This window comes from Crinia signifera, chromosome 4, assembly GCF_055691185.1.
Source record: "Crinia signifera chromosome 4, ASM5569118v1, whole genome shotgun sequence".
In the NCBI taxonomy this organism is placed as follows: Eukaryota; Metazoa; Chordata; class Amphibia; order Anura; family Myobatrachidae; genus Crinia; species Crinia signifera.
Window position 1 is genome coordinate 312,687,158 of NC_139220.1, and position 21,310 is coordinate 312,708,467.

At 48.1% G+C, this 21,310-nt stretch overlaps 3 protein-coding genes across 9 annotated transcripts in view; 2 read left to right on the forward strand and 1 right to left on the reverse strand.

Moving 5' to 3' along the window:
- STAG3 (STAG3 cohesin complex component) overlaps nt 1-365 on the forward strand; it is a 28,054-nt gene extending 27,689 nt beyond the window's left edge. For all 7 annotated transcript variants that reach the window (XM_083185486.1, XM_083185485.1, XM_083185490.1 and 4 more), the window contains one exon: nt 55-365. In XM_083185486.1, the coding sequence (XP_083041612.1) occupies nt 55-99 (45 nt within the window). In that variant the 3' untranslated portion in view covers nt 100-365. The remainder of the gene's footprint in view (nt 1-54) is intronic.
- On the reverse strand, nt 215-14,044 carry AP4M1 (adaptor related protein complex 4 subunit mu 1). The gene is made up of 16 exons (XM_083185495.1): nt 13,799-14,044; nt 8,247-8,319; nt 7,832-7,920; nt 7,500-7,606; nt 7,326-7,422; nt 7,139-7,249; nt 6,932-7,012; nt 6,787-6,849; nt 6,209-6,275; nt 5,480-5,533; nt 5,263-5,369; nt 3,580-3,671; nt 2,816-2,863; nt 2,667-2,717; nt 2,166-2,283; nt 215-877 (listed from the first exon to the last, which is right to left on the reverse strand). Exons 2-16 carry the CDS (start codon nt 8,302-8,304, stop codon nt 680-682), a joined length of 1,341 nt encoding a protein of 446 aa, XP_083041621.1. The 5' UTR covers nt 8,305-8,319; nt 13,799-14,044; the 3' UTR covers nt 215-679.
- MCM7 (minichromosome maintenance complex component 7) lies at nt 13,454-21,310 on the forward strand. Its single transcript, XM_083185492.1, has 16 exons — nt 13,454-13,610; nt 16,042-16,121; nt 16,217-16,381; nt 16,493-16,617; nt 16,729-16,909; nt 16,999-17,136; nt 17,792-17,941; nt 18,034-18,148; nt 18,228-18,359; nt 18,510-18,593; nt 18,713-18,924; nt 19,043-19,224; nt 19,347-19,430; nt 19,519-19,687; nt 20,635-20,744; nt 20,836-21,310. Exons 1-16 carry the CDS (start codon nt 13,583-13,585, stop codon nt 21,041-21,043), a joined length of 2,163 nt encoding a protein of 720 aa, XP_083041618.1. The 5' UTR covers nt 13,454-13,582; the 3' UTR covers nt 21,044-21,310.

Here is a 21,310-nt window from a genome sequence, read left to right on the forward strand (position 1 = left end):
GCTATCTGCACCACACACAGCGTACGCTAAGTGGTTTCTTTTGTTTTACTGCAGCCTCCGGACCTGCTGGATTCCGCTATTCTCGACACTGAGGAGTGACAGCCTCCAGTACGGTGTAAAGAAGCATTTTCAGTTTACTGCTCTGTAACGTTCAAATTTAGCACCGGTGCCTGTATGTAAAACATATTAGAAAAAAAAAAATGATTGTTTTCAGACAAAGATGTCTCCCGTTTTAAGTTATGTGGCTGCAGACCACTGCGGTTCAACTGCAGGTACCACCGTTTACTGCCCCGCACATCGCTGTACCAGGAGTGCAGTGAGACATTTGGGCTCGTTAGCAATTAAACGTTTTTTTTATTATGCAAGACTGTGTGAACGCGTATATGTACATGATGGGGGAGGGGGGGGGTTACACACAAGCGGGTCAGAGGAGAGCGACTTGTCCTGCTAGGAATCCCTTTGGCAGAGGTTATCAGATGCCACCTCCACGTTGTTTCCACCATGCACGTGAGCTATTGGTGGTTCTTCACATCTGGGTTGGTAAACACTGACCTGGTCTACTATGAACACCAAAGTAGGATCCAGAATAGGACTTCTGTGTAGTTAAAACCATATGGGCACAGCAGGCGTTACTGGTCGGTTTAAACGGTGAAAGTGAGCGCTTGCCCTTTGACTCTGGCTATCCAAACCGGACGCTGTATGAATCGCTTTGGGTTAAATATCTGACCCACGTGTGGATCATTGTTGGGAGCTCGCTCCGGAGCCTGAGAAATCGGATCTGGAGGCCGGAACTTGTGAGGGATGGCACCTGGAAGGAGAGGTTGAGGGGAGGCAGGTCCAGGACAGAAGGCACAGAGAGACACCCAGACACGTCCACCTATGGAACACACAAAACGAGAATAGTCTCTGATCCACAGGTAATATGCCCAGGCAGCTGTGATTCTATTGGTGATATCTATATAATAAAACTGAAAGCTGATAGAAAATCTGGTCAGCACTTTGGTAAGTACACAAGCACACCAGAGCTAACATGCACAGCAAGCAGTAAGTGGAAAAATAATCAGGAGAGATAACTGAGGGGCAGAAGAGAAACGGGGCACGCGGGAGAGCGGTTCAGATACAGACACACTAGGGCAGCGGTTCCCATCCTCCATCGTCGCATACACCCAACAGTTCACATTTTCCAGGTCACCCGGCAGGTGCACTCACTGGAGGCAGTTGCTGGATCGCAAACCTCCCCGAAAACGGTTCAGTCCCAGAATAGTGATTTTCACTATTCTACCTTTGATTTTGAATTGGGTCTACAGCATGATGATCGACAGTCATTAGGTCGACATTGTTCTCGTTCAAAAGGTCATTGGTTTGACAGTCAAAAGGTCGACATGGGGTTTTTCACTGTTTTCTTACCCAAATGTCAACACAGTCGACATGGACACAGTTTAAAGTGCGCCGCATCCCCTCGCTGCGCTAGCAATGCTTCGGGCTCGGTGACTCGTTACGCTCGGCACACTGTTTTATTCTCCCACCACGCCCTAGTGGATGGTAGGGCATGGAATACCGCCTGTCGGCACATGTCGGCTCAAAAAGCTGTGAAAAACCCCATGTCAACCTTTTGACTGTAGACCTAGACACTGTTGAACTAATGACTTTTCGACCTAGACCCATGTCGACCTAATGGCTGTAGACCAAATGACCGCATCCCCGTTGAATTCGGCCCATTGTCTTCTAATGATTTCAGAGTTAGAAGGGATTTTACCAATATCTGATGCGGGTACTTCCCATGTACATATCTGTACTTATAACGGACCTCAGACGCTCGGGTTTCTTTACAAAGAATAGACATACGGGCGAAATTTAGAAGACCAAGGGGTTGATCATTTGCTAAAAGCATTGCCCTGTAAAATGTTAGACTAAACACCCCAGGAAGCCCACCAAAGGGAGGAGGTAGGTACAAGCACTCCCCGACCAGCCCTAGTACTGCGCCAAGCCCCCTCCTCCTGTAGGGAAAACAAGAATTTCCAACACACTAGGAAATATAGAGGGGGGGGTGGGGGGTTCTTACACCATCCACACTCCAGTCTGTGTCTTTATGGGTTGGAGGTCCCCCCAAACCGATGAAGAGAGAGGTCGTTTATACACAAATCCAGGAGTCCTGGTGAGGTTACCTTGAAGAGAGCAGAAAGCTGGCTTCCCCCGTGGATCCTGGGGATGTTCCATGTTAGAGACTGTGCGCTCGGTAACATCTCTGCACTCTGGTCCGGGCTGCTCAGACTCTGAGATACACTACGGGACGCAAGAAAAAGGGAAGGGAAAAGGGGAGAGGCCGAGGGCACTGGGCTATAATGACGGAGGGTAAGAAGGCGTACTCCAATCAATGTAATGAAGTATAATTGTGTGTGATATAGTTGTGGAGGTGCTCCCTGGGAGTGGGGTAATCGTAATAAAAAGGTTTGATATCCAAGAGAGGATATCGAAAAAAGACTCCCGGGTGGGGCACAGCCTTCTAGTGAAAATAGATTACTGTTAATACAAAACAGATTACTGTTAATACACTACGGGACAGCAGTTATAGGCGTTACGGAACCGGCCTGACACTCCGGGGCCTACTTACACCAGTGTGTGTGCGCTAGTAAAGCACATACCCCGTGTGTTAGTGAGAGACCTACCTGGCAGCTCCCTTGGGCACCGGTATCTGCACGCGCACATTTATTGCCTGGCTGGACGGGAGTAAAATAGGGAGATTAATCGTTAAAGCCTTGGTTAATGTTCCCCCTCTGTCTGACCGCGCCCTTTCCCCTATGTCTGCTCTCCTCACCTCTTTGGGCTCAGGTCGCAGCGCAGTTTCAGGTAGATCCGCAGGCGGCTGTAAGAGAATATAGACTGGCATTAGGCACTGCTGGGACTCCACGTGAGATATTCAGGAGGGAGGGTCATTAACTATCCACAGCATATGCGGACAGCACCTATCCTGTCCATCTCACATGTCAGGGCATACGTGTGCCCGTTACACGTCTTTAACCTCAAAAACCTGCATCCACAGGGGTTACTGGAATTAGGGAGAATCGGGATGCGCCAGAAGCTTGAATAGCGCGTGCCTTCTTAGTTACACTACCTGACTTTTTTTGGGAATTGCATGGAGACAGAGAGACCTTTTGTTCCACCTTAAGGGGCGGGCAGACCCTCTTCTGCTAGATACCAATGTTTCTAATATAGAAACTAGCTAAGTAGGGGCCCGCCTCCTTGTCCCCACAGGGTACAAGCAAAGGTTTTCTCATCATCAGAGAGGATTTAAGAATCCTCATCTCCTGCACCTGTCAGGGACCTCCAATGGGACAAACCTAACGACCACCTATCAGTCTACTTATCAAGCAGGACCCGGGCTTGGGCTTAATACAAAACACATCACACACGTCTGACTCTTTAGATAGGAATGTATGATGATGTCATGAGATGACATAAGCGTTTTGCATTGCACTCAGCAGTGAGTGTTACAGCATTTCCTCTGCTCCCTCTCCCCTGCGGCACCTGCACAGCATTATTTTCCTACTCATGCAGCTAAAACATCTGGCGTTGCGTTACCTGCTGCCTGGGTCCCTCTCCAGGCTGGGAAACAGATGAAATGGGAGCACAGTGGTGAGACTGTCCGAGATCTGGTACTGCATCACCGTGAGCTGAATGATGCACAAAGGAGCGATATTGAGAAACAACGCAAGACAAAATAGTGATAACAATGCAACTGAACAAAACGGGAATATTTAGTCCCAAATGTTGTATACATAAGTGCTGTCACTAACATTACATCCTGTACAACAGAGTGCAGGAATAGGCTTTAGAGATTACAGACCTATCCATCAAGCCACGCATTCACCATGTAGACGTTATGTTGACACTACTTTAACAGTTATGTCAACAAAGAACTTGTTGCCATCTGGAGAATGATGACATGTTCACAATGTTGACACGTAAAATATTAAACATTCTGCATGGAGTGGAGGTTTAGGTACCAGAATGAGGGTTAGGTTATGGGATGGGAGGATTAAGCATCAGGGGGAGGGTTAGGTTACAGGATTGGAGGATTAAGCACCAGGGGGAGGGTTAGGATACGGGATTGGAGGATTAAGCATCGGGGGGAGGGTTAGATCCCAGGATTAGAGATTAAGCACCAGGGGGAGGGTTAGGTTACAGGATTGGAGGATTAAGCACCAGGGGGAAGGTTAGGTTACAGGATTGGAGAATTAAGCACCAGGGGGAGGGTTAGGATATGGAATTGGAGGATTAAGCACTGGGGGGAGGGTTAGGTTACAGGATTGGAGGATTAAGCACTGGGGGGAGGGTTAGGTTACAGGATTGGAGGATTAAGCACCAGGGAGAGGGTTAGGTTACAGGATTGGAGGATTAAGCACCAGGGAGAGGGTTAGGATACGGGATTGGAGGATTCAGCACCAGGGGGGAGGGTTAGGTTACAGGATTGGAGGATTAAGCACGGGGGGGAGGGTTAGGTTACAGGATTGGAGGATTAAGCACCAGGGGGAGGGTTAGGTTACAGGATTGGAGTTTTAAGCACCAGGAAGGGGGGGGGGGGGTTAGGTTATGGGATTGAGGGATTAAGCACTAGGGGGAGGGTTAGGTCATGGGATTGGAGGATTAAGCACCAGGGGGCAGGGTTAGGTTATGGGGTGGTTAGACTGCTGGAGAGAAGGGTTAGGGGTTACTGCTACCACCGATCCCAGATAACACTGCCAGAGATCCCCTACCATGTAAATGAACACTGCAGAGGGAAACACTGTTTTGTTGACATTCTAATGTTGATATATCATCAGTGTGCATGAAGAGCCTCATGGTATGTCATATAATATACAGCAATATAATAGAGACTATTGCACTAATTGTCTGTTTATCACGATCTGCTGTCTTCTCCCTCATTCTTGTCCTGTTGCAGAGTTGATGTAACTTTTTCATACATTTGACAAATATAAGGTGCGCAGACTAAATCCTGCTTTACTATTGCTGCTTAGCACTTTGGGGGCTGTGGGCGCCCCCGCACACTGCCCCACGCCTGCCCAGCATTATTTATAACCTGTAGGCTGAAGGTATAGGAGACTATTCAGACCTGATCCCTGGGCTGCTAATCTTTGGAGTCTTATAGTGATCAGTGTGTCTATAAGATGCGTACGGGTCCGCCCTGGCAATATTTCCCTTTGGTGTCATCCAGTAGAGACTGATGTACTGTTTAGTGTAGAAGACAACCCAAACGTATCTCACCTCTCCCTGGGGCGGGAGAACCTTTAGGATCCGGCTGATCTCGAACTCGTCCAGCTTTACGGACTCGTGGAACTGACAGCTGTCCACCCGCACCGCAGAGCCGTAACCTGCGCGGGGAAACACAATTAGGGAGCAGGAAGCGGATGGTTGTTATAAGAGTGATGGGGGAATGGGGGCTATGGACCACATGAAAGGACAACAGACCCTCCGCACAAACCTCTCAACTCCGAGCTGCCCACACAGAACTCATCGATCAGCCCAATTCTCAGCTCTGAAAGATAATGAAGATTGGAAATCAACTTAGCAAGTGTCCATGTTACCTTCATTTCTACAGGCAAGGGTGCATCATGTCTTGAAGAGCCAGGGTGAGAGAGAGAGAGAGAGAGAGGTTCTTTTAAATCCAGTCCCATCCTGGGAAATTGTTCCTCTAGTGCCAGACGTGCCATGACCACATTACATTTATCACTGGCCCTGTTTACTACTGCAGCTGAGTGGCAGCGAATACCAATCTGGCGACTTGTATTTTCAGGAACTCAGTGCTCTGCAGAGAACAAACGGGACTCGGCCTTTTACAATCATGCAGTACACCTGAAGGGGTTAATCTATGGAGCCTGTAGGCCCAAATATTATGTTTCTCCAGCCACTAGCGACTCCCTGTAGCTCAGTCGCTCGAGATAAACCAGTGACATTTTCTCCGTAGATTAAAAAATATATATATATGTACTGTGCGGGGAACCAGTGCCCTTTAATATTTTGCCACCCCTGGGGACAGGCCTATGCTGTCTAATGGTTTCTTCAGCCCTTGTAGAAGATAACCTTCAGTATGTGCTCTTTCTATGTACTGAAGCGGGATACATAACCCCACCCAACAGTCCAACCCCCTTAAGTGCCTACAGTCCTACACCTACCACTTCCTCCCCACAGTGTTATAATAAACATTACTGACCAGGACAGTTTGAGTAGAAGTTTTTAAGCCGTAATTCACCCTGGACCTCGGTTTTCAATAAGGAGCCCTGAAAAATGAAAGGTTAAGAATAAAGTTGTTGTATAGATGCCCTGCAGGCTGTACATGAAGGTCTATCTTGTAGGATGTTTGATGCAGATCAGTGTGTACAGACGGTGTATTTCCTACTGACATGAGTGGTCCATGTACAGTGCACACGTGTGACACTGGCCAGATGCTGCAGTCTACACCGTGTCCATAAAGACGCTAATTTTACCTTCACATAGATTAAATGATGTATTGTATAGACTGTTGGGGTTATTCAATCTTGCGCCGTATTCCCGACGGCATTTAACAGGAAAGTCGGCAGATCGAGCCCGACTTTAGAAGCAGTCAGGCCCGTTCTGTCGAGAACAGCCATGGATTGTCGAGCTCACGGCCGCAGAACGGCGATCCACGGCCCTATCTCGTGGCCACGCAGCCTTTTTGGTGCTCGGCCGGTGGGACATTGAATCCTGCCTGCCGATTTCATGTTGAGTCGGCCGAGAACGGTACAGGGTCACAGCTGTTAGGGTACTCACATTTGCACCGATGGCCACTGTCATTCGTTCTATGACATCCAGGAAGATCTCATTTTGCTCACCCTGGTAATAAAGAAATGAAGAGGTGATTTTACTCCGTTCCGTGCTATGCACTCGCTAAGCCGCTGTGAGATCTAGTGCTAACCTGTTCATGGCGTGACGAGAGCACGGGCCGGCTGGAAGCTGAACTCGGGGCAACCTTGCTCTGCTGAGTTTCTGCTCCAAACTGGAGTTCACCATACAGGGGGATAGGAGTTTGCAGGGGAAAAAATGACGGTGATGATCGGTGCTATAAATAGGTGGTGGGAACATGCACAGAAGAGGACACAAGTGACAAATACATTGCGCTCACCAGTCCTACGCTGCTCAGATCCAAGAGACTGAACGGTTTGCTGACAACCGGGTCGGACTGGATGAAGTTCTTCAACATGTCCGTGGAGGTCGTTTGGACGTATCCGTAGTCCTGTATTGGGAGGAAATAAGTACTATGTAGGCCTATGAAGACACAGTTTTAAGACAGTCACGGAAACCTCACTTACTATGACCTCGTCCAGCAGCTCGTAGATTAACGCAAAGTTGAGTCTTACGACAGACTCACTCAGGTCCCCACAGTAATCTCGGATGAGGGCAGCCAGTCTGGAACATAGGTGGAGTAGATTAATTTATTTGCGGCTGCAGCTGTAGAGTCAGTGTTGGAACAGGCATGCACTCACCGGTTTAAAAGATCGATATACATAAACGGAGAGTCGGTAAAGCAAATGTTCATGACAAAATACAGGCCTCGGTGACGGGTGTGAATGTAGTGAGAGCCCTCGTACTCCTACAGAAGAGAGATGTATGAAGGATTATAGGTGCTGGGCTCCATCAAAATCAAAGATGTATCAATTCATAACTGTGACAGTGATATAAGGGGTATGGTCTTAATTTCAATGGGGGGGGGGGGCTTGATCGTAGTTTGGTCAGATCAGGATGTGGCATTAAAAGTTTATCGTATAATGGCAAACTGGCTACATGTAGATGTAAGAGAAAAAAAAGGACTTCTCACCATTACCACAGGGGCCTGGTCAGATGGAAGAGACGAAAGCTTCTGATAGAGACCATCAGACGTATTGGAGTGTGCCGAGACGCCACGGTCTGAGCTGATTGGTAAGGAAGATAAAAATTAAGCAGAAGCAAACATTATCCAGCTGGGAATTACTGTCTCCAGCACAGAGAGACGCCATGTTTTGTGGGTCTCATACTTTTTACTACTATTGAGAATAAGGTTGGAACTTTGTAGGAATCGCAAGAAGGTACTTTGACCACTGCAAACACTTTCACCAACAGATATGCCCACCATTATCTATGTATTGTACAAGATTATATAGCCATGGCCCAACCAGAATATTAATTTCTATATGACAGTACTCAGTATTGTCTGTCATTTTGGGCAGGCGTTTGAAAGTATTAGAGAAGGATACAATCTTTGTGTATTAGGAGGTCGCCTTTGGAGGACAGGATGAAGAGCTGGGAGATCATGATTTAGCCTCAACCCTGTAAAGAGAGAGAACGGTCATCTTTCCTGGGGAAAATAGATAGCATTTATCAAGCTACACCAGCAAACGTTTATGAAACGTTTATGACACAGAAATCGAAGGGAAAAAAAAGTCCCCACTCATAACCCCCGTGTTCATGCCCGTCTAATGTAGAATAATGGACCATGACCCAATAAACCAAGACTGTTTGGCGGGGTATGGAATTACAATTAGACTCGACGTGTGATCTACTGGCAGCACAATCTCTTCCCCACTGCAGAGCCAGAAGAGGGTAGTTGACATAAATGGAGATGACAGACAGATCAAGGAGGAGGAACGAGAAGGGACCCTTGGATTTGGATGTGAGGAGGTCATAGGTGACTTTGGTGAGGGCAGTTTAAGTGGACTGAAGGGAATGGGAGTTAGACTGATGAAGGCCCAGAAGTGGGTGGAACCGAATGAAGTGAGAGAGAGACATAACAATCCTCTCAAGAAGCTTGGAGCCAAATGGCAGAAAGGAAATGGGGCGGTAGCTATAAAGCAAAGGGGAAATGTATCAAGCCTTCTAAAGTCTAGAGAAAGTTGCTCATAGCAACCACACAGCATCCACTTATTTTATAGAATGTACTTTATAAATTCTAGATAGAAGCTTATTGTATTCCACTCTTTATGAGGCTTTATAGATCTTCCCCCAAAGTTAGTGATGGGTGAGAGTAGGGCGTGTTTGAAGAAAGAGGGAACAGAGCCAGATGTGGAAGAACAAGGTGAAGAGGTGGGAGCTAGCATCAGGAGAGAGAGCAGAGGAGAGGAGGCAAGTGGAGACAGGAGAGGAGGATGCGGACAGCGGACTTTACCCCTGGTGATTTAGGACAAGTCAGGAATGGTGGGGCCGGGTTGTAGTGATGGGGGAAGAGGATGCGAGAGGAGCTAGCCTTAAATCTTACTATATTTAAATAATAATTTGGGGGCCCATTATTACATATGCAATAAATATATATATATATATATATATATAGAATCCAATATGTAGTGAAGGAGTCACTCACAAGTCTTGCAGCAAGTAAAATATCTCTGTGTGCTATGCTGCCTGATTACACTACTATTTGACTTGCTGCAAGACTGGTGAGTGACTCCTTCACTACATATTGGATTCTATATATGTCATCTGCAGACAGCTTTGTCCAGCATTCCCGACTCAGATCAGAAATTGAGCTGTGAATAGTAATTGAGCTGTATATTGCGGATACCTGCATGCACTATATCCATTCTACAGCTGATCATTAGATACTGTGGACCAGATACTGTGGATCCGGCTAACTACACTGCACAGATCTTGCTGACAGTCCACTTCAAATGGGATGGTCCCCCCAAATCTAAAATTCCATATATCTGTACCCTAAAGAGTTGCTTGAAGAAAGCTGTGGACACATCGCGTACTTTTTACCCCATTTGGGGAATATCTGATATTTGGAGTTTGCCCCACTGAGGGGAAGGTTATTACAGCCTGCAAACCATTGAAGGAATAACACGCCAGTTTAAGCGTTTGAAATCATAACTTGTGTTAAACCCCTGATGAAGTCTTTTTTAAGACGAAACGCGTCGGGTTATTGATATCATATTTCCGAAAAGGATACAATTTCCAGATGTGGTTCTTGAAACAATAATAAAGAAATCTGGTTTTATGATTATACATTGTATTGGGTTATTGTACTGTATTTGACTGTAACTGGTGGAAAATCCATTTGGTGGTAAAAGCGCTCTCTATACCTCTTTTTTCCCATTTCTATCGTTGCCTCCCACTAACAGGGGGGGCTTTTAGAGTAGCTGCTCACACTATAAGGGCGCACGTGGGGTCATTCTTTGTATATATATATATATATATATATATAGCAGAAGTAGAAGAACAACAACAGCGGCACTCAAGCGGGAACTTTTCAAAAAATATATTGGTCACAGCAAACGGTCCTACGTTTCGGGGATTACACGCCCCTTTGTCAAGGTGAAAAAACAATTGTTTTTTCACCTTGAAATCCGTTTGCTGTGACCAATATATTTTTTGAAAAGTTCCCGCTTGAGTGCCGCTGTTGTTGTTCTTCTACTTCTGCTATCCATCAGTTCCAGAAGGCACCCGGGCAGTTGCCTACAAAGGAGAGTGCCAGGCCAACACCACAAACTATATATATATATATATATATATATATATATATATATATATATATATATATATATATATATATATATATATATTGCATATGACAAGACAAGAAAGGCAGTGAATTATTAGCGCTAATTGGGTACTTAGTTTCGTCAAAGACTTCGTCAGAGGGCGTGCTCTGCTCCCTCCGGCGTCTGTTCCTGCCTGGGGTCTCGACACGCTGCTGAGCAGCGGGGGTTCGTGTTCTTTCAGCAGAACTCCGGACGGCAGTAGGAGTATTGCCTGGGTGTACATTGATTTGTATCGTGTGGTAACAGCCCACTGCTGCTATTAGTTTGGTACGAGTCCTATCTGGTACTACTGTATGCGGCATTGCTTGTCCATTAAACAACGGTTTTACACTATGAAGCACTCCTCTATTATTCTATTTTAAACATATAAAGTGAAAAAAAATATTTATTAAGGGCATATAAAATGCATATCGGATATTAAACTAAAAGTTTAAAAGGAAGGAGGGAGCGTCTACTTAGCATATTAATAGATAGATATCTTCACCACGCCATCCCTCCAACCAGGGCCGGACTGGGACCAGAAATCGGCCCTGGCATTTTGAGCACACAGGCCTAACTGCAGTAGGCGGGACTGTTGCGCTGCAAAAAGGGGGCGTGGTTTCACAAAAAGGAGGCGTGGCATCAGAACAAGGAGGCATTACACATGGAACAAATCGTAATACAAATTACAGAATATGACACATTCTGTACCCCACAGGCTGCTCCCCCTGTATAATAACAGGAAACCACAGGCTGCACCCCTGCACAATAACAGAACACTACAGGCTGCCCCCCCCTGCACAATAAATGGACACCACAGGCTGCTCCCCCTGCACAGTAACAACACCACAGGCTGCTCCCCCTTCACAATAACAGAACACCACAGGCTGCCTCCCCTGCACAATAAATGGACACCACAGGCTGCTTCCCTTTCACATTAACAGGACTGAGGAGTCAGGACACCACAGGCTTCTCTCAGAGAAGTTCTCTGGGAGAAGCCTGTGGAGTCCTGACTCTTCAGCCCTGTTCTCCCCCTTTACAGATAAGGCTGTGAAGCTGATTTCATACAAAGTATTCCTCTATAAAGCAGTGGGGAGGGGGAAGAGGAACCATTTTAATAAAGCAGAAGAGGTGGCAGGGAGAGAGGAACAATCTTTATAAAGCTGTAGCAGCGTGGAGGCCTGAAGAAGGGAGACGGTGGGGATGAGAATAAAAGCAGCTAGTTAACATTAAAATCTTACGCTTGCTGCTGCTCACGAAGGTGCCGCCGCCGTTGCGTTGGAGCTGTTGCTCCTGCTCTAAACCCTCCTGTGCTACCCGGGCTAGTAGTGCCCCCAAAGAGAGAGACCTGTGGTGGCTGGAATTTGAAGAAAAGCAACGTCATGACGGGGTACGCCATGACGCCGCTCTTGCAGGACCTGACCCCAGAACTCCGGTGACTCGCGCATGCGCAGTCACATTTTTCACAGGAGACAGGTCCTCAGTGCAGGAGGCTGGCGGCCATGTTTCCTAAGCCGCTGCTTTGAGAATATGGCTTAGGAAAGATAGCCGCCGGCATCCTGCAGACTGCGCCAGCGGATCTCAAAGTCGACCCACCTGGTCATCGGCCCTTCTGGCATTTGCCAGAAGTGCCAGATGGCCAGTCCGGCCCTGCCTCCAACAACCAGTCATGAAGCAAGACAGGCTGTTTCGGTGCTAAACTGCACCTTAGTCATGGGCAAAGGGTGTACATTGATTTGTATCGTGTGGCAACAAGCCCACTGCTGCTATTAGTTTGGTATGAGTCCTATCTGGTACTACTGTATGTGGCATTGCTTGTCCATTAAACAACGGTTTTACACTATGGAGCGCTCCTCTATTATTCTATTTTAAACATATATATATATATATATACACACACACACACACACACACATATATATATCTACACACAGGGCAGTTTCTAGAGGCGGACAAGCCGTGCAGCAGCCCGGGGCGCCGCACGGCTTGTCCGCCTCTGTTAACAGCCGCCCGGCAGCTCCCCCCAGCCCAGCGCCGATTGCCTCCCTTTCTCCCCCTCAGTCCCCAGCCGCCAGCGCCGCGGTTGATTTCCCAGGGGAGGGGAGGGGAGCGCATCGCGCTTCTCTCCTTCCCCTCGCTCACTGGGCTGTCAGCCAATCAGAGGAGCTTGCGGGCCGGCAGCCAATCAGGAGCCAGCCCGCAAGGTATGAATGGCTGACAGCTTCAGGTGCACAGTGAAGGAGAGACGCGCGATGCGAGCCCAGCACCAGCACCCAGGGCCACAGTGAGTTGTCGTAGCATATCTGGCGCACTGTGGGGGCCATATGTTTGGCACTATGGGGGCATATGTGTGGCACTGTGGGGGCATATGTGTGGCACTGGGGCCATATGTTTGGCACTGTGGGGGCATATCTGTGGCACTGGGGGCATATCTGTGGCACTGCGGGGGCATATGTTTGGCACTGTGGGGGCATATATTTGGCACTGTGGGGGCCATATGTTTGGCACTGTGGGGGCCATATGTTTGGTACTGTGGGGGCCATATGTTTGGCACTGTGGGGGCATATATCTGGCACTGTGGGGGCATGTTTGGCACTGTGGGGGCATATCTGTGGCACTGTGGGGGCATATCTGTGGCAATGTGCGCAATTTCTTCTATATATTTGGGGGGGGGGCACATTTTTATTTATTTGCCCTGGGAGCTAAATTGTCTAGAAACGGCCCTGTCTACACACATGAGCAAGGCAAGTGCACATAGCTGTCCCATCTATTATACAGTCACATATTAATTTACACAGAAACGCGGGAACATCCTTCACTCTCCAGCTCCTATAGGCTGCCCGGGAGCATGTGACCTCTGTCAGTGAGGGGAGCGGCTTAGGCCAGAGTCCCTGCGTTGATTGGCTAAACAGTCTCAGAGCCGGTTGCTATGGGTGGAGCGCTTAACTCCACAGTGACCGGCTGCCAATAGAAATAGAGAAAAGGGGAAAAGCCCGCGAAAACAGAAAGCCCGCGAAAAGCAGCAGCAGTCCAGTCAGCCGCCAGCAGCAGCAGCGCAGACACACAGAGCCGCAGCCATGCCCCGGGACTACCAGGCCGAGAAAGGTAAGCAAACAAGCGGGGGGACCGAGGGAGGACGGCCCCAAGCCACTCGCATACTCCCGCAGCGCTGTGACTGCCCGATCTTCTCCGGAGCTGGTCACAGCCGCCAGCAGGGGGCGCACTACGGCCCAGCACGGTGACTATCCCCTCGCCACAGGGACAGCGGTGCCCGTGGGCTGCTCTACACTCACCTGCCCGGGTCACGGCACCCGCATAGCCCGGGATCACCTTATGCGGGAGAGACCTTCTGCCCGGTGTCACTGCCAGCCGGGGCCGGCCGCATCGGCGTTGTTGCTGCTACTTCCGCTTCCGGGTCACCCGGAACGTCTACTGACCCATATAAATATAATATCTCCCAATAAACACCCCAGCGCCTGATCTACAGTGTATATACCGCCAGTGCGTCTATGTATCCCTCCCCAGCTGTCCTATCCCTGTATACAGCCTGTGGCTCTGCTGCTGCGTTGAGACTACAAGTCCCAGCATGCCTTGCCGCAGCTCTTCTATTAGGGAGTGCTAAAACTGTTTCAGGGCATGCTGGGATCTGTAGTTTTACACCTGCTGAACTGCTACAGGTGGCTAGACCCTGATACAATATAAAGTGTATGACCAGGACTTACTAAAAGGAATGACAGTGTGGTCTGCAGATAAGGAATGCCAATTGACTATAATCGGAGAAAATTACATTTATATTAATATTTCTGAAATTATTGCACATATCAACTATATTTTTGGTATACTTCCTTCTAAGACCATTACACATATTTTACATGCAGAATGACTGCCTTTTAATTCGCCACCCTGATGCCAAAATAGCATTAAAGCCGCTCCATTATGCAATATTAAGACCCCGATGTTACGGTGATCCCCGTAGCGCACGCGCTCATCCTTTTCCAAATAAGCCCGTCTACACCCCATCTCTCGTAAACATGTCACCTGACGCGGAATGACGGCTGCCTCCTATGGAATGACAGCCTTTTAATTCGCCATCCATCGCCATCGCCAGATGAGCGCGTGCGCTAAGGGGATCACCAGAACATCGGGGTCTTAATATCACATAATGGAGCTATTTCAGAAATATACATATAAATGTCATTTTCTACCATTATAGTCAATTGGCATTCCTTTTCAGCAGACCAGACTGTCATTCCACTGTCATTCCTTTTAGTACATCCTGTTCTCGACCTTGGTCCTCAGGACCCCTTAACAGTTCACGTTTTCCAGGTCTCCCCACAGGTGCACTCATTATTCACTGACACATCTTAAAAGATCCACAGGTGGAGCGAATTACTTCACTTGTGATTCTGTGTGCAAAACTGTTGGGGGGGGGGGGGGGGGGGGGGTCGGTCCTGAGAGGGTCCTGAGAACCACTGTACTAATTGGATTGGGAAAGTGTGGCATGGTGAGTGAAGCTCTACACTAATCTGGGTCTGGTGTTGACACAACTGTAAAGGTCCATGCACACTGGGTGATTATGCCGAGCATGTATGGACAGCGATGACAGGGGGGAAAGCTGCTCAGTGCATACACACACAGAAGCTTTTTCCCTGCCCGTCGCTGACATTCCCGGCAATTTGGTGTCTACCTAGACATTGTCTGTGAACGATATCACACCAAAACAACGGAGGGCTCTACTTTCAGTGTATTTCTAATATTTGAAAATGAGATCCATCACTTAATGTTCATTTATAAGGCACTGCAAGTGGTTTCACAGCACCGTGTAGGATAGCAAATCCAATAATAAAATGTCTTAAGTCACTTGATGCTGAATTGGGAATGTTTAACCTTTCCCGGTATACTGTTCTAATTTCCATGTGGAATTCAGTCAGGAGCTACATTCATACCAAAAATAATTTGTTCCCTATGGTCTATGCAAAATACCTCATATCCTGGGTTTTTTTTTTTTGGGGGGGGGGGGGGGGTGGGTTTGGGGGGTGTACCTAGTCCAGCACTGGAGATGATCCAATTGGTCTTGTATCCTGGGAATATTTGCAAAGCTTCTATTCTCCCTGAGCTGCAGAACATTTTGGTGCTCGCCCTAGAAGTGCCAATCAAACACTACCTTGGGAGATAGACGTACATGGGGTAGAAAGGGAGTCCCTGTATCGTGACCTAAAATCAGGTGGCCTGTACTGGCAGGTGTCCAGTTACATCCACAGTGGACTGTCTCTTGCTGCTCAGATTGAGCGGCTCTGTTGTACATTGTGTGGCTGGTAGAGCTCCAATCATTGGATTAGGGGTACTGCTGCGGATCAGCAGTTGATTTTTGCTTGTTTGTGCTGATTGGATGCATTACCACCCAATCACTTAACCATTATCACCAGTGTCTTAATGCTTCTGCACAATAACTGTTCCACTAGTACTGTAGCACCACATTGTTTTTCTCAAATAACAATATAATTGTGGTGTGTAAATGACCTGCGCTTCCTTTCAGAAAAACTGAAGACTTTTCTGCAAGAATTCTACAAGGATGATGAGTTCGGAAAGAAGAACTTCAAGTATGGAGCGCAGCTGGTAAGAGCCTCTCTTTTGCTTGAGGTCACTGTGTAATGTGCCTGGTGCAAACAGACTTGGAATAACACTTTATTCTTCTACGGTGTTCATTGCAGACCAACATTGCGCACAGGGAGCAGGTTTCCCTCTACATAGACCTAGATGACCTGGCAGAAGAAGACCCGGAGCTGGTGGACTCTATTTGCGAGAACACCCGGAGATACACCAACCTTTTTGCTGATGCTGTGCAGGAGCTTCTGCCGCAGTATAAGGAGAAGGAGGTGAGAGCTGGACGCCGGGGCTGTTTCCAGGCCTCTGCTGCTTTCCTTGGAGCATAACCCATACGTAGATGTTCCAGATCATTTATTCTGGATCAACCTCTTTCCGTCCAGGTGGTGAACAAAGACTCCCTCGATGTCTACATAGAGCATCGGCTAATGATGGAGCAGCGGGGCCGTGACCCCAATGAGATCCGGGACGCCCAAAACCAGTATCCTCCAGAGCTCATGCGCAGATTGTGAGTATTCCCTAATGCTGAGGGTCACCTTTATAATGCTCATTGGTTCTTTGGGAGCAAGACTTGCCCCGAGGTGACACCCTGGCGCATGAGACCTCTTGTATCTTACAGTGAGCTGTACTTCAAGGCTCCATCCACTTCCAAATCCTTGGTGGTTCGTGATGTGAAAGCGGACTCCATCGGCAAACTCGTCACAGTCCGTGGAATAGTTACCAGAGTAACGGAGGTCAAGCCCATGATGGTAGTGGCGACATACACGTGTGACCAATGTGGTGCCGAAACCTACCAACCAGTAAGTCTCGCGTGCGGATTGTGTGACTTGGTTTTTCCTCCCTGCCTTTGTCTGGCAAATGGCCGTAAACTTCTGGTCTCCTATTCTAGATCCAATCTCCAACCTTCATGCCCCTCATAATGTGTCCAAGCAAAGAGTGTCAGACTAACCGGTCAGGCGGAAGGCTCTACCTGCAGACCAGGGGCTCCAAGTTCGTAAAGTTCCAGGAGCTGAAGATTCAAGAACATGTGAGTGACTTCATATTAGAATACTGTTCTGTCGCTGACTGGGACTTGATAGATTTGGGGGCAACCAGGGAGAGGTTATAATGCTCTCATCAACATACTGATTATTTGTTTAGTACTGCAACCTATATAATGGCCTACCCCTCACCCTTTTCTTTGCTGCTCTGTACATAACACTGTAGATGGTCTTGCCTTGCCCTCCACCCTTCCAGCAATAATGCCTGTTCGCTGCTGCAGTCTGAACAGACCGCACATGCAGGGTCGCATCGGGACTGAGCCATTTGAAAGTCCCGGTGTGACCGTGCGTTTGCGGTCTCAAAGCAGTAACCTGTTCCGCTTGCACCAGTAGCTATGTTGAGTTGTGGGGCGGAATATAATGATGCATGAGAGGCTGGACAGCTTGCAGGCCACACACTGGCCAACTCCAGTCCTCGAGAGCTACCAACAGTTAACATTTTCCAGGTCTCCTCAAAAAATCACAAGTTAAGTTCTAGGTGGTCTGGAAAACATGAACTGTTGGTAGCTCTTGAGGACTGGAGTTGGCTACCCCTGTTCTATACAGCCCTGCAATGTTGCACTCTATTACATTTTTATACAAAGGCATTTATGTAGGTTTTATCTGACCTGCCTGCTAATCTGACATTTCCACTGATTGTAGAGTGACCAAGTACCGGTTGGTAACATTCCTCGCTGCATGACTGTGTACATACGTGGAGAAAACACACGTCTGGTACAGCCCGGTGACCATGTTGGTATCACAGGAGTATTTCTTCCCATGCTGAAAGTTGGCTTTCGGCAAGTCGTACAGGTAGGTGCTGAGCTAATAAGTAAGCAGAACTCGGGGGCATCCCGCTGTTCTCACAATGAGAATCACATGTGGCTTCTCCTGGACTATTGCAGGGACTGCTTTCAGAGACCTATATGGAGGCCCATCGGTTGGTAAAGATGAACAAGACAGAAGACGATGAGCTGGGGACTGAGTCGCTGAGCGAGGAAGAGCTGAGACAGATCACAGGTAGGTAGGGGGGAGTGTGGACAACTGACCGCTCTCTATTTCTGGTTTACCTGATTATAACCTGGATGTCCATTTCCAGAGGATGACTTCTATGAGAAGCTGGCGTCATCCATTGCACCTGAGATCTACGGTCATGAGGATGTGAAGAAGGCATTGCTGCTTCTCCTGGTGGGTGGTGTGGACCACTCTCCCCGAGGCATGAAAATAAGAGGTAAGACTACATTGCCAATTGAGTAGTCAATATTATCCTGAGGTGGTCCGGGGGATCTATATGATTGTGGTAACATGGGATGAATCCACCATATATTGTCTCTTCTGTAGGAAAAAGTGGCTGTGTATTGATATTAAATATTCTCTATAGGAAATATTAACATCTGCTTGATGGGAGACCCCGGAGTAGCGAAGTCTCAGCTTCTGTCCTATATTGATCGCCTGGCTCCTCGCAGTGAGTATTCTCCCATTTTATTAGTTGGTCTGATGGTATGGCCTAGTCGCGCACTGTTGCACTCTGGTCTAGACTGGAGTCTCCACTCTTACAATTTACGTTCCTATATCTTCCTTTAGGTCAGTACACAACCGGGCGAGGTTCCTCAGGGGTTGGTCTTACCGCCGCTGTAATGAAGGACAATGTGACTGGTGAGATGACCTTGGAGGGAGGTGCCTTGGTGTTGGCAGATCAGGGTGTCTGCTGTATTGATGAGTTTGACAAGATGATGGATAGTGACCGTACGGCCATCCATGAAGTTATGGAACAGCAAACCATCTCTATTGCTAAAGTGAGTAGCGCCTCCTTCGCCAAACCTAGTGCCTTACGTGGCTTGGAACAACAACAGGGGCTCTATGCATTGTAATACTTTGGTCTGTGTCCCATGTCTAACCAAAATGTTCCTCTAGGCTGGAATTATGACAACACTGAATGCTCGGTGCTCCATCCTTGCTGCTGCTAACCCTGCCTACGGGAGATACAACCCCAAGAAGACCATAGAGCAGAACATCCAGCTACCTGCAGCCTTACTTTCTCGATTTGACCTGCTCTGGCTGATCCAGGACAAACCGGACCGGGATAATGACCTCAGGTGTGCTTGCCTGTTCCTATACTGGTTTTAATTTGGCCAAACTAGACCTCCGACTGCATCATGCAGGGCTTCCTGTATGATATGGAGTGGCTCTGGTCTCTTACGCTCTTGTCTGTCTTCAGGTTGGCTCAGCACATCACTTATGTCCACCAGCACAGCAAGCAGCCGCCGTCTCAGTACCAGGCACTGGACATGAAGCTGATGAGGTGAGTTTCCACTCCTGTACCGATTGCACACATGGTTTCTGGAATGTGCTGCAATGAGTGACATTGTTCCTCTTGGCCTCTCGCATAGGCGTTACATCACCATGTGCAAGAGCAAGCAGCCTGCAATCCCAGAATCCCTTGCTGACTACCTGACAGCCGCCTACGTGGAGATGAGGAAAGAGGCGCGTACCAACAAAGACACCACCTTCACATCTGCCAGAACACTTCTCGCTATCCTCCGGCTTTCCACGGCTCTGGTAAGACTTCCGCTGGTCGTTTTATCAGACGTTGGCCCTCCGCGTTAGTCTTGCTGGATGAGCAGAGCTGCTTCTTTCTGTCCTTGGAGCTCCAAAGTGCTGTTCGTGCAGGTAGCTTTGTGGTGGCCCTACTGTAAGAACAGCACTTCCTGCGCTCACTGTGACCCTGTTCTACCCCTGAGCTGCTGTTCCTTACTCTGACGCTTGCCCCCTCTTCACCCTGGAAAGGCCGATGTTGACAGGCAGAGACAGGAGCAACTGCTGGTGTGTCCTGGAAGCATTGCACTTGTCTCGGTCTGACAGTGTTGGCAAAACAATACAACATGTCTTTAAAGCATACCCTGTTCTATGACCCTTCATCAGTTTGCAGTGTATTCATGGAGGTTCTGCAGTGAGTGCTACACACGAGGTTGTAGATGTTGAGCCACAGGATAGAGGGCAATAACAGGAGAGCCTAGTCTATAGAATGCATTCAATGTCCAGTGTCACCAGTGAGGGGAAGGTTGTGGTATAAATGGTAGACCATGGCTAGGTCCACCACTAATGGACAACAGTGACAAAGTCTACCTTCGTTTATCACTACCGGTTTATTTATTTTGGTATTTGGAGACAGTCATGCACAGATTAGTCTGTACACGAAGTGCTACACTCTCGCAGCCTTTTACAATACCGTCTGTTCTGCTCCGTATAGACTAACTTGCGCACAATATAAAACATTGCTTTAATCGGCGCAGTCTCCTCAGGCATCCTAGTCTTATTGCATTGTGGTTAACAGAGCTGTAGGGTATCTGGTGTCTAGCTCAACCCAGTCATCTCTCTGCATGGTGTATTTGTCTTATATGCATGAAGACCCATCTGTACAGGAGCATAATGATCTCATTCTTTAGGATGTATTTGAGTGTTGTCCCTCCTGTTTACATGGTAGTTCTGCTGTTCCCCCTTGCTAGGCCCGACTGCGTCTGGAGGACGTCGTCGAGAAAGAAGATGTGAATGAAGCCATGAGGCTGATGGAGATGTCTAAAGACTCTCTGCTGGGAGACCGAGGACAGACGTCAAGGTAATTGTCTACACTTCTTATACGGAGTCTCCCAGAAGGGCGATGGCTGGTGATTACCTCCCGTAACTGCTCTCTCCTCTCCCCCATTCAGGACCCAGCGACCCGCTGACGTTATCTTTGCCACAATCCGTGAGATGGTCCCGGAGAAAGGGGCGCGCAACGTCAAGTACTCTGAGGCCGAGCAGCGCTGTGTGTCCAAAGGCTTCACCCCGGTGCAGTTTGAGGAGGCCCTAGAGGAGTATGAAGAGCTGAATGTCTGGCTGGTTAATCAGGCCAGGACAAAGATCACCTTTGTGTGACCTCACTAACCACACACTGGGCCAGTGACAGACTGCTACTTCCGTATGCTTCAGCTGTGCTCGGCAGCTTTCTACAACACATTCACCTGCGTGAGCCTAGGCAACATGGATTTTATACAGGACTTCGTTCAATAAGTGTTTTGCATAGTGATTTGTAAGTCTGCGCGTTCTTCTGTAGCCTACATGCAATACTTTCCTATGGAGACTTCTGCCCGAATGGGAGATTTGGTCTCTAGAATATGCTCAATAAAGACTTCATTTTTACTA